Source organism: Bombina bombina, chromosome 1 (genome assembly GCF_027579735.1).
Source record: "Bombina bombina isolate aBomBom1 chromosome 1, aBomBom1.pri, whole genome shotgun sequence".
NCBI classification, from domain to species: Eukaryota; Metazoa; Chordata; class Amphibia; order Anura; family Bombinatoridae; genus Bombina; species Bombina bombina.
The window spans coordinates 773,753,049-773,765,726 of record NC_069499.1 but is presented as its reverse complement, the minus strand read 5'-3'; the positions used below and the strand labels follow the sequence as shown (position 1 = coordinate 773,765,726).

Genomic DNA, 12,678 nt, shown 5'->3' with positions numbered 1-12,678 from the left:
TTTAAAATTTGATTAAAAACAGGGGCACTTTAATTCATCAAAATTTACATTTCACTCGTGTTGTGAAAAAATACCATTATTTTTGACAGCCGCTCCAGCTTCCTCCGCCCGTCGCAAAGCCTCTTCCTGGGTCTAAAATGAGGAATCCGGCTTCCCCCAATCACGGCGATGAATCAGACACTTATTCCCCCGGGGGGGAAGCCGTGATTGGAGGATGACCGATCCATCATTTCTGACGTCAGAAATGGCTTGCGACAACCGGGGGAAGCTGGAGCGGCTGTCAAGTTTAAAGGTAAGTATTTTTTCACAACGAGTGAAATGTAAATTTTGATGAATTAAAGTGCCCCTGTTTGTAATCGAATTTTTTAAAACCGGGCACTTTAGCATCAAAATTTACATTCACTTTAAAGTAGACAATCCTTGAGATGTATACTCTAATTTCTGTATGGTATTTACAATAAGATTATAAATCAGCCATACATTATTCTTGCAGCTCTCATGTAATAACAGTATAGTTATTATATAATATTCCAATAGCAATCACAAAGGTATGATGTAATAATCCTATACCAATCATATAATCATATAGGGTAATATTATTAATATGCAAATTTGATAGTGTTATGTTGCTTTTCCTGTTTCTCTTTAGGTGTAATTTCACATGTTCTATGCCTATATAATCTCTGTAATTGTATGGGTTGCCAGCCATCCTCCACAAAAATACTGATCATGGGTGGTATGTGAGGGTTATCCAATGCCCCCTTCAAAAGCTCTACTCTAGGACCCGCCCATGACCCCACGCTGTATATTTTTTACAACTGAGCAGTGATTGTATACCCTAGGCTAGCAGTAACATACAAATCAATAATGTTACCTCTTTGGCTGCCAGTAACACATGTACACAGTAGTGATTTAACCCTGTTTACTGTCAGAAGCACAGACAGGGCAGTGATTTAACACACCTATGACTGTCAGTAACAAATAAAGACAGCATTTTTTCCCCTCCTTGTCTACGAGTAACACGTTGAACAGTGTATGCAGTATCACTTCTTTCAAGGTCATTTTTTAAACTTTCACTATCACTCGGGGGACTTTAAAGCAAGATGGACTTTTAAGTGCCCAGTATTATATGTAGAATTTACAGGACAACATGCTGAAATACTGGACTGTCCAGTTGAATGCTGGAAACCTGCAACCCTACATGTATAACTAAACATTAATCTGCTAAACTACAAGATGTAATACAAATATATATCTAACAACTTTTTTTCTGTTTTATTTAAAAAAATAAAACAAAAGAACATACTGTATTGTTAATGTATCTGTGCTATGGTACTTTATAATAGTGATTACATTTTTTACCCTATGGTAACACTTATTTATGTGTTTTCTTCACAGTTTCAAACACATAGGGGTAAACACATAGGGGCATATTTATGAAAGTGCAAGCGGACATGATACGATGTAGCGTATCATGTCCGCTGCACAACGATAAATGCCAACAGCATACGCTGTCAGCATTTATCATTGCACAAGCAGTTCACCAGAACTGCTTGTGCAATACCACCCCCTGCAGATTCGCGGACAGGGTGTTAATCAACCTGATCGTATTCGATCTGGTTGATTTCTGTCCGCCGCCTCAGAGCAAGTTAAGACAAGTCTTTAAACCGCTGCTTCATAACTTCTGATCTTGATAATTTGGCCCCATAGGGCGAGATTACATAGGCGGCTCAGGCTTCAGCATAACTGCTGAAACCCGCGCCGCATATAAATTCACCACACAAATCGGGGAATCACATAAACACTGCAGGCAGTTCATAAAGTGCTGTAAGTTGGATAAACTAGCGATGTCCAGAAATGTGCGTAAATACAAATGTCTGGAGTTGCCAGTGCCTTACAGCACATTAGAAACTGCCGGCGCCTAAGAAAATAAAAATAAATATCAAATCTCCCGTAAAAGTCTAACCCACCTCCCAAAAATAAACCGACACGTAAAACACTGTAAAATATCCGCCATCACCCCCATATTGGAACTAATAGTAAATGTATTAACCCCTAAACCGATAACCCCCACAATGCAATATTCCTAATTAAACTATTAACCCCTAATCTGCCATTCACCCACAACGCAATCTACCTAATAAAAGTATTAACCCCTAAACCTCCAAACCCCCACATCCCAATAAACCTGATTAATCTATTAAACCCCTAAACAGCCAACCCCAACATCACAATAAACCTAATTAATCTATTAACCCCTAAACCACCAAACACCCACATCACAATAAACCTAATTTAATTACTAAGCCCCCTAATCTAACCTTCTGCTAAACTAACCTTAAATTACATAAAATAATAAAATACTAAATTACAGTTAAAATAAAAAATCATTTAAAAAAACTAAGATTAAATTAAAATAATCTAAAATTACAAAAAATAAAAAAGTCTAACATTACAGAAACTAATAAACCAAATGATAAAATAAAAATAAAATAAAACCTAATCCCTATGAAAATAAAAAAGCCCCCCCTCCCAAAAAACACCCCCTAATCTAATATCAAAAGGGCATTTTGTAGGGCATTGCCCTAAGTTAAACAGCTCTTTTGCATTGAAAAAAATTCTAAGTCCCCCCCTAACAGTAAACCCCCCAACCCACCAAACCCCCCAAAATAAAAAACCTAACACTAAAAAACCTAAACTACCCATTGCCCCTAAAGGGGCATTTGTATGAGCATTGTCCTTAAAAGGGCATTCAGCTCTTTTACTGCCCCCAAAAAATAAAATCCTAACTCTAACCCCCAAATAGGTACTCACCGTTCCTGAAGTCCAGCGGAGAAAGTCTTCTTCCAAATGGTGAAGTCTTCTTCCAAGTGGCGATATCTTCTTCCATTGCGATGACATCTTCTATCTTCATCCAGGACCAAGCCGACGCAGAGTAGAGATGAGCATGGAACAAAAGACCGGTGACTGCGGAGCCATTGAGCGGAGAGATCCTTTTCGTACGATTACCGCAGCACACTGAGGATTTAATTCAAGGTATGCGTTTAAATATTGGGTACCTTGCATTCCTATTGGCTGATTGATTCTTTAAATTAAATTCAGCCAATAGGATGAGAGCTACTGAAATCCTATTGGCTGATTTGAACAGCCAATAGGATTTCAGTAGCTCTCATCCTATTGGCTTATTTGAATTTGAAGAATCAAATCAGCCAATAGGAATGAAAGGTACCCCATATTTAAATGCATACCTTGAATTCAATTCTCAGTGTGCGGCGGTGATCATACAAAGAGGATCTCCACGCTCGATGGCTCAGCGGTCGCCGTTCTTCTGTTCCACGCTCATCTAATTTCGGCTCCGCGTCGGCTTGGTCCTGGAATAAGGAAGAAGATATCGCCGCTTGGAAGAAGACTTTCTCTGCCGGACTTCAGGAATGGTGAATACCTATTTGGGGGTTAGAGTTAGGATTTTATTTTTTGGGGTTTGTTTTTTTTTAGAATAGGGATTTTGGGCACTGAAGAAGATTAAGTGCAGTAAAAGAGCTGAATGCCCTTTTAAGGACAATGCCCATACAAATGCCCCTTTACGGGTAATGGGTAATTTAGGATTTTTAGTGTTAGGTTTTTTTTATTTTAGGGGGTTTTACTGTTTGGGGGGATTTAGAATTTTTTTTAAAGCAAAAGAGCCGTTTAATTTAGGGCAATACCCTACAAAAAAGGCCTTTTAAGGGATATTGGTAGTTTAGTATTAGATTATTGGGTGTTTTTATTTTGTGGGGGCTTTTTTATTTTCATAGGGATTAGGTTTAATTTTTTTTATTTGTGATAATTTGGTTTATTATTATCTGTAATGTTAGACTTTTTTATTTTTTGTAATTTTAGATTAATTTAAACTTAGTTTTTTTATTTTTAAAGTAATGTTAGGTTTTTAATTGTAATTTAGTATTTTTTAATTTAGGTAATTGGGGTTAATTTAGGGGGTGTTAGGTTAGGGGGCTTAGTAATTTAATTAGTTATTTGTATTGTGGGGGGTTGGCAGTTTAGGAGTTAATAGGATAATTGCGTTGTGGGTTTTGGCGGTTTAGGGGTTAAAAGATTTATTAGGTTTATTGCGATGTGGGTAAATGGCAGATTAGGGGTTAATAGATTTATTAGGTTTATTGCGATGTGGGTGAACAGCGGATTGGGGGTTAATACATGTATTAGGTTTATTGTGATGTGTGTTAATAGTGGATTAGGGGTTAATAGTTTTATTAGTTATTGCGGAGGGGGTTGGCGGTTCACAGGTAGATAGATATTGCGCATGCGTTAGGTGTTAGTTAATATTTTCATGGAGATACAGGAGTTACAGTGCTCACATTTTCAGCGTAAGACTTGCTGTGCCTGCCTATGTGTGGCGAGGTGAATATGGAGTAAAATTTCTCCATTTTCGCTGTGTAAGTCCTGGCGCTGAATATGTGATACCGATTTGCGATGCGGTTTTATGTTAGTTTATTGGAGTAAAAATTGTGGGTGACAGGTGAAATATACTCGCCGCATATAAATGCATTTATATGCGGCGCCGTATATGTGATAGCAAAACCACGTAAAAACCTTCAAAGCCAGCAGCGCCGCATATAAATGCATTTATATGCGGCGAGTATATTTCACCTGTCACCTATTAAATTATTTATCGACAAAAACCCACATATATTTTAGTTGTGAATTCTGTAGAAGAATCATTAAACTTTTCCAATGGACTGTAATCAATCCCAATAGTGCAATTATAAAGGGCCAGATTACAAGTGGAACACTAAAAGTTGCCCACAAGCGATATAGGGTTTATTGTGCCTGTTTGAGGAAGTACAGCGAGCATATTACAAGTTGAAAGTAAACAAGATCACTTGAGTGCAATTGAATTTAAAGTGCGTCGGATTAGTGCAACCTCAGAGCTGTGGTTAAATGTTACGCTCAAATATGTATTTATGTATATTTGTGTGTATGTATGTATTTACAGACATATATATACACATATAAACACATAAATACATATTTAGATAGATATAGACATATATATAAGTGCATTGGAGCCTTTTACAGCCAAGTAGATGAAAACATGTAAAAGCGTATTTATGCAATATTCATATTTAATAAAGGTTTAAACTATGTATTTACTGTAAATATTTCACATTCCAATGTAATGCACATAGGGGAATATGTTTTAACTATTTTTAAATATATATTTCTATATACAGTATATCTGTATAAATACATAGGGGCATATTTATCAAGCTCCGAAAGGAGCTTGATGCCCCGTGTTTCTGGCGAGCCTGCAGGCTCGCCAGAAACAGCAGTTATGAAGCAGCGGTCACAAAGACCGCTGCTCCATAACCTGTCCGCCTGCTCTGAGCAGGCAGACAGACATCGCCGGAAATCAACCCGATCGAGTACGACCGGGTTGATTGACACCCCCTGCTGGCGGCCCATTGGCCGCAAGTCAGCAGGGGGCAGCGTTGCACCAGCAGCTCTTGTGAGCTGCTGGTGCAATGCTGAATACGGCGAGCGTATTGCTCGCCGTATTCAGCGAGGTCTGGCGGACCTGATCCGCACTGTCGGATCAGGTCCGCCAGACTTTCATAAATAGGGGCCATAGTTACATATTAGCTGAGGTTGAAAAAAAGACAGTAGTCCATCGAGTTCAACCTATACAAATCTTAATATACTTACAAAATTTAACACAAGCAATCATATTCCTTAATTATGTTTCTAGCCAGAAATGTATCTAAACCATTTTTAAATGTATCTAAGGTATTGGCATTTACTACCTCCTAAGGTAATGAGTTCCACAATTTGATTGCTCTTACAGTGAAAAAATGTTTACGTTGCAGGAGATATAGGGGCCTATTTATTATGGTACAAGCGGACATGATCCGATATTGCGGATCATGTCCGCTGCACATCGATAAATGCCGACAGCATACGCTGTCAGCATTTATCATTGCACCAGTAGTTTTGTGAACTGCTGGTGCAATTCCGCCCCCTGCAGATTCGTGGCCAATCGGCCGCTAACAGGGGGTGTCAATCAACCCAATCATATTAGATCTGGTTGATTTCTGTCTGCTTGCCTCAGAGCAGGTGGACAGGTTATGGAGCAGCGGTCTTTAGACCGCTGCTTCATAACTTCTGTTCAGGCTCGCGGGAAACACGGGGCATCAAGCTCCATACACAGCTTGATAAATATGCCCCTAAATCTCCTTTCCCCCAGCCTTAAATTGTGACCTCTTGTCAAACAATTTTCTTGGAATAAATAGAGCTTCTGCCATCTCTGTACATGGGCCTTGAATATATTTATATAAAGTAATCATGTCACATCTCAAGAGCCTTTTTTCTAGAGAAAACAGACTCAGTTTGGCTAGCCTCTCCTCAAAGCTTAAATTCTCCATTCCCCTTATTAGCTGTGTAGCCCTTCTCTGTGAGTCTGCAATATCTTTTTGTGTGATCGGTCCCCAGAACTGCACTCCATACTCAAGGTGAGGTCTTACCAGGGATTTATATAGTGACATAATTATGCTTTCCTGCCTTGCATCAATGCCTCTTTTAATACATGCTAGTATCTTATTAGCCTTATAAGCCACTGCCCTGCATTGTGCACCTATCTTTAGCTTGTTATCTATTACTACTCCCAAATCCCTTTCCTCCTTTGTTTGGCTAAGTCGTGTCCCATTTAAATAATACGTTGCCTGCTTATTTTTACTTCCAAAATGTAGAACCTTGCATTTTCCCGTATTAAATCTAATTTTCTATTTACCTGCCCATTCTTCTAATTTTGTAGATCCCCTTGCAAACCAATTTCATCCTGCACTGACCTAATGACCTTACACAACTTTATATCATCTGCAAAAATAGAGACGTTGCTATTTAATCCTTGCTCCAAGTCATTAATAAAATATTAAAATGAACATGGCCCAGTAATGATCCCTGGGGGCTTCACTGATTACATTTGTCCAATCTGAGTATGATCCATTCACTACTACTAGTTGTTCCCTTTCTTTTAATCTGTTATTTATCCATGTGCTAACATTTTCAGATATTCCAAGTCCCTTAATTTGGTATATTAATCTCTCTTGTGGCACTGTATCAAACGTCTTTGCAAAATCCAAATATATCACATCAACTGATTCCGCTTTATCTATATTTTTACTTAGTTCCTCGTAGAATCTAATTAGATTAGTTTGAAATGATCTATTTCTCATAGAACCATGCTGATTAAAACTCATAATCTTGTTTACACGAATATGCTCATCAATATAATCCCTTATAATACCTTCAAGTATCTTCCCCACTATTGATGTCAGACTAACTGGTCTATAGCTTCCTAGATCAGAGCTGCTTCCCTTTTTAAAAAGTGGCACCACATCAGCTTTACACCAGTTCTGGGGGATAACAAGGATAATGAGTCTTGAAAAAATAAGAGTAGAGGTTTGTCTATAACAGTGCTAAATTCCTGTATAGATATATATTGTACCAAAATGCCATCAGATATATGTAGAAATATGTATTTATGAATAAATAGAACATTTTCTGCTATGTGAATATGCACTTGAGAATATGCGAATGGGCTTGCTCCATTGACGTCTATGGGGAAATAAGTTAACATGCGCAAGATATAAGTTTGGCTTTCTGCGTGCATTGGGTTAGCGTGCGAGCAAAAACCTTTTACTTTCAACTTGTAATATGAGTGTTCCTTGACGCGTGCAAAGAGCTTACTTCTAGCACAGTAAGCGCACGAGCGGGAGCGCAAAATACCGCTCCACATGTAATCTGGCCCAAAATGCTCTAACACATTAAAGTATGTGCTTTTTTGTACTTTTATGTTCCTTTAAACTAAGCACTCTAAACCTGTATCTTTTTACACTGAAGAGATCACTTTTAAAGTTCTCAATATGACTTTGAATGAATGGATGAAAAGCAATAACCTGAAAAGGAGTAACATTTATAATGTTGTATGAAACCACTTAAAATTCTTACGTTTAGGAATTGAAAGATTGGGGGTGGGGTGAATGCCACATATATAAGCAGTACCCAGGTATGTACATTAAAGCACTCAGGATTTATTACAATAGATGTCTCAAATGTACTCCCAATCAATAGTATCTTTGGACAAACAAATAAAGATACCAATCCACCACAGTCATGAGGCCAACATTGACAAGTCAGAGGATTTTATGGAACCAGACAAAGCGTTCTTTGGTTGACCAAATCATGTCAAGCTCTCAAAGATGTAATCGTCCCAAAAGAAGGAATTTGTTGCAAGCGGTTTGTTGATGGTCCATCTGCTTTTAAAGTCCTTGGTGCTTCTGCATCTGCTGCCCCACCTATTTCACCCAGGAGCCTTATTCTGCTTTTGATAATGCTGAGGCCTAGCCGTGAAACTGTCATCACTCCCTCAAAGGAAGTTAATTAATTTTGTTATTTACATCATGAGTGTAAAACTAAAGTATTTCAGTGTTCCCTTTGACCTATGGGGGATTTCTTGGCCCTGCCCCCTTATTCCAAAGATGAGGCCTAGTTGTACAAGGGGTATGCTATACTTAAGGCAATTTATATTATTTTCAGTTTTCAGGCATCAGGGTCTGAAAGTTTTTATTACAAAAAATCCATCATGTTAACAGGGATTTCATGGTAGGGTTAATGTCTTTGCTGTCAAACATGGCTATAACACCTCACTTTTTGACACTCAGAGGGCTATTTATAGACTCTAGTGTCTTGGAAGTCTTTGGGGATTTGAGGTTGCCTTCCATGATGACCATTGATATCTATAATATTAGTAATTACTTCTTATTTTGTTGTATTGATTTTAATATAGTTGCTTTACAACATCCTGAACCAAAATGAATGGGACCTGGGGAGTTTTATTCTTGATTCTGGGATTGGCTTCTTGATATCAGCTGCAGTATAATTCTATGTTGATGGCGTTTAGCTAATGTTTATGATCTGGTAAGTCACTTATCTGAAGCAATTAATATCTAAATTTCCAAGGACATTGTTCTTGATCTGTTAGTTGTCCTATGTGTTATTCAGTCTGATAATAAAATGTAACCATGGTTTGCCAGATCCAATCAAAAAATAAATCAGTAAAACTGAACAAATTAATATCTACTAAAGAATTGTTTTTTTTTTTTTTTTTAAAAACTCACCTTGCATAAAAGGAACAGTCTACTCTAGAATTTTATTGTTTGAAAAGATAGATAATCCCTTTATTACCCATTCCCCAGTTTTGCATAACCAACACAGTTATATTAATACACTTTTTACTTCTGTGATTATCTTGTATCTAAGCTTCTGCAGACTGCCCCCTTATTTCAGTTCTTTTGACACTTGCATTTTAGCCAATCAGTGCAGACTCCTAGGTAACTCCACGGTAGTGTGCACAATGTCATCTTAATGGCACACATGAACTAGCGCTGTCTAGTTGTGAAAAACTGTCAAAATGCACTGAGATAAGAGATGGCCTTCAAGGGCTTATAAATTAGCATATGAACCTAACTAGGTTTAGCTTTCAACAAAGAATTCCAAGACAACAAAACAAATGTTATGATCAAAGTAAAGTGGAAAAATGTTTAAAACTGCATACCCTGTCTGATTTATGAAAGTTTAATTTTGACTAGATTTTCCCTTTAATCTCCGATTATGGTATCTAAATAAACAATGTGCAGAGATACACAAAGCAGAAAGTGTTTTGAACTGCATACTGCAGATATATGTGACAGATAGTAAATAGAAACCTGCAGCGAATATGACAAAGCACCAGATTTGCATTTTTGTTGAGTGCTGAGCCTGTTAATACAAATTATATTACATTTAGAAACTCTGGACATTTTAATTAAGTCAGTTCATTGCTTTCTGATTAAAGAAATTTGGCATGGATATAGACCACACAGGATAGTATATTCCTAACTTTAAAAGGTCATTGTAGTGAAAAATTGACATGCTCTAGTTGAAAGTAAAACATTTTCGCTTGCACGCTAACCCAATGCGCGCAAAAAGCCAAACTTCGAATTTCGTGCGTGGGTTACAGTATTCCCCCATAGAAGTTAATGGAGCAAAAAAAAGATAAAATAAAAACTTAACACTACTCGTATACAAACCGATCGCATATTCTCAAGTGTGTTAACCCGACATGAAAATATAAATATTTCAATGTTCTTCACATAGCAGAATATGTTCTATTTATTCGTAAATAAATATTTCTATATATGTATCTGATGGTATTTTGGTACAATATATATCTATATCTATACATATATATATATATAGATAGATAGATAGATAGATAGATAGATAGATATAGATGATTATATATAGGTATAGATATATACAGATATCTAAAGGAATATCTATTTTAAAATACATAGAACATATTCTGTGTGGAACATTGGAATGTGAAATATTTAGAGTAAATACACACTATAACACTTTATTAAATATGAATATTGCATAAATATGCCTTTTCATGTTTTGAAAAGGCTCCAATGTACTTATATATGTCTATATGTGTGTCCATATGTATTTAAATGTTTATATGTGTATATATGTCTGTAAATACATAAATACATCTGTACACACATAAAAAAAACATACATATACATCTTTAAACATGTATATGTATGTATCTCTATGTTAAAGCCCTTTGCCTGCCTTTTTCTCTATTACCTGAGACCTCATATCTTTGAGCCCTTATAACTTTTTTGTGCAATTAGTTTTGTTTAATAATTTTTATTAGACAATGTTATTATGAGTATAACTGTACTTTGTAATGTATTTTTTATTTTTAACCAGAGCTCTGAGGACGTGCTATCCCGACAAGCGTTAACTTCAATTGTGCTCAAGTAATTGCGTTTACTTTCAGCTTGCAATACGAGTGCAACACCCATGATAAACCCCTTTTCGTTCGCGCGTAACTGGTAGCGTGCCACTTGTAACCTGGCCCTTTGTATTACTGTGTTGATGTTAGAATATTTGAGATGTATAGCTTGGAATACTGGCTGCAGATACACGGAAAGAGTGATTGACTGACTGCACAAGATTAAACATCAGCCCATATGGGATATGTATTGATATTTTAAAGTGGATTTATTTAAACTGCAAGAACCAAAGGTATTTGTAATGCTAATAATAAAAAAATAGTTTTACTTCAAATAGGGAATGTAGACGTTTGGGAATTTGAAGAGCTTACTCATTAAATAATTATTATTTTTATTTTTTATGAATAGTTTAAAAGGACATTAAAGTATATTTTTGTGTATGCACCCGAAATTATTCACCACATTGTTAAATATCTGCATGCAAAATAAATGATTTAAAAGCATTTAAAACTTTCATTTTGTTAAACAGATGTGTTTTTTCAGGCCCAGGACACACAACCTGAAAAGCCTTTTGAATGTTGTTTATTTTACTTCCTTTGCTGTAACCAATTAGGGAGAGATATAAATAAGTTTCTGCGCATGTCAACCAACCATTGGGCAGCATATAGGAGGGTCAAAGTTCTATATTTTATGGAATGCAAACCTCTTTTCTTTTGTAATAGCAATAATAAAGAATAGCATGAAAAAGTATTGAATTGCTGCCGTAGGAATATTTATGTGTCATATACTTGTAGACAGGCAATATTATAATCTACATATTTGCACATTATGCTACATATATAAATTTATCTGCATAACAATAGCTGCAACCCAGAGTTTCCTGTTGTTTTTTGAAAAGATAGATCCCTGTAAAAACTTAAAGGGACATGAAATTAAATATTTAACTTGTATGGATCAGTTAAAGCATGGAACTTTAAGAGACTTTTGCTTCTGTTATAAAATGTACTTTGTTCTATTGGTATCCTTTGTTGAAAAGCATGCCTAAATAGGAGCATGCCTATGAGCTAGAAGGTTATTGGTGACCACACATATATGCCTTTTGATGCGTTCAGCTAGGTCCCAGTAGCGCATTGTTGCCCTGGAACTAACTTCAACTATGTGTTTAATCTTTTTTGTAGGGGTAAACACATAGTTATTTGTATGTCCTTTTAAACAAACAATTGACAACTGATTGCTTGATGCTGCATCTAGTGCACTGTCCACCATCATGAGGTGGGTAGTGGAAAGCAGGGCATTCCAATCCCCTGCTGCAAATATTATATATGTATGTATATATATATATATATATATATATATATATATATATATATATATATATATATATATACTGTATATATAATAACACATTACTATATTACACTGCTAACATGTTGATATTCAAATTATTCTCATCTCCATTTAAAAATTCCAGATTATATGAAAACAAACAAATTTAAAAGCTTACGTTGTGCAGCTGTCCTTGCCACTAAGACACAAGCCACTAAGGGTACTAATAATGCCAGTCTCCAGGGGGACATTTTTCAGAAAATGTTGAAGTGAACCAGAGTTCCACACAGCAGCTTGTTCCTTGAATTTGTGAATGATAGAAACTGAGCAAAGATCAGAAACTCCACTTAAAATATTTTCCTTATTGCAGTTTAATTATTAACTCATTTTGATAATCTTACTCAGATGACTCGGACGTGTAATAATTTCTTTGTTTGGTAATAAACAAATACTTTGGATACTTTAATATGCTGTGTTATTGCTTGATGTTATCTACATCTTGATTTCTCAA

General features: G+C 36.2%; 1 protein-coding gene across 1 annotated transcript in view; it reads right to left on the bottom strand.

Moving 5' to 3' along the window:
* The window catches only part of LOC128639805 (uncharacterized), a 58,753-nt gene extending 46,306 nt beyond the window's left edge, over positions 1-12,447 (bottom strand). Inside the window, exon 1 of the mRNA XM_053691984.1 lies at positions 12,346-12,447. Within this exon, the coding sequence (XP_053547959.1) occupies positions 12,346-12,418 (73 nt within the window). The 5' untranslated portion in view covers positions 12,419-12,447. The remainder of the gene's footprint in view (positions 1-12,345) is intronic.
* Positions 12,448-12,678: the final 231 nt, after the last annotated feature.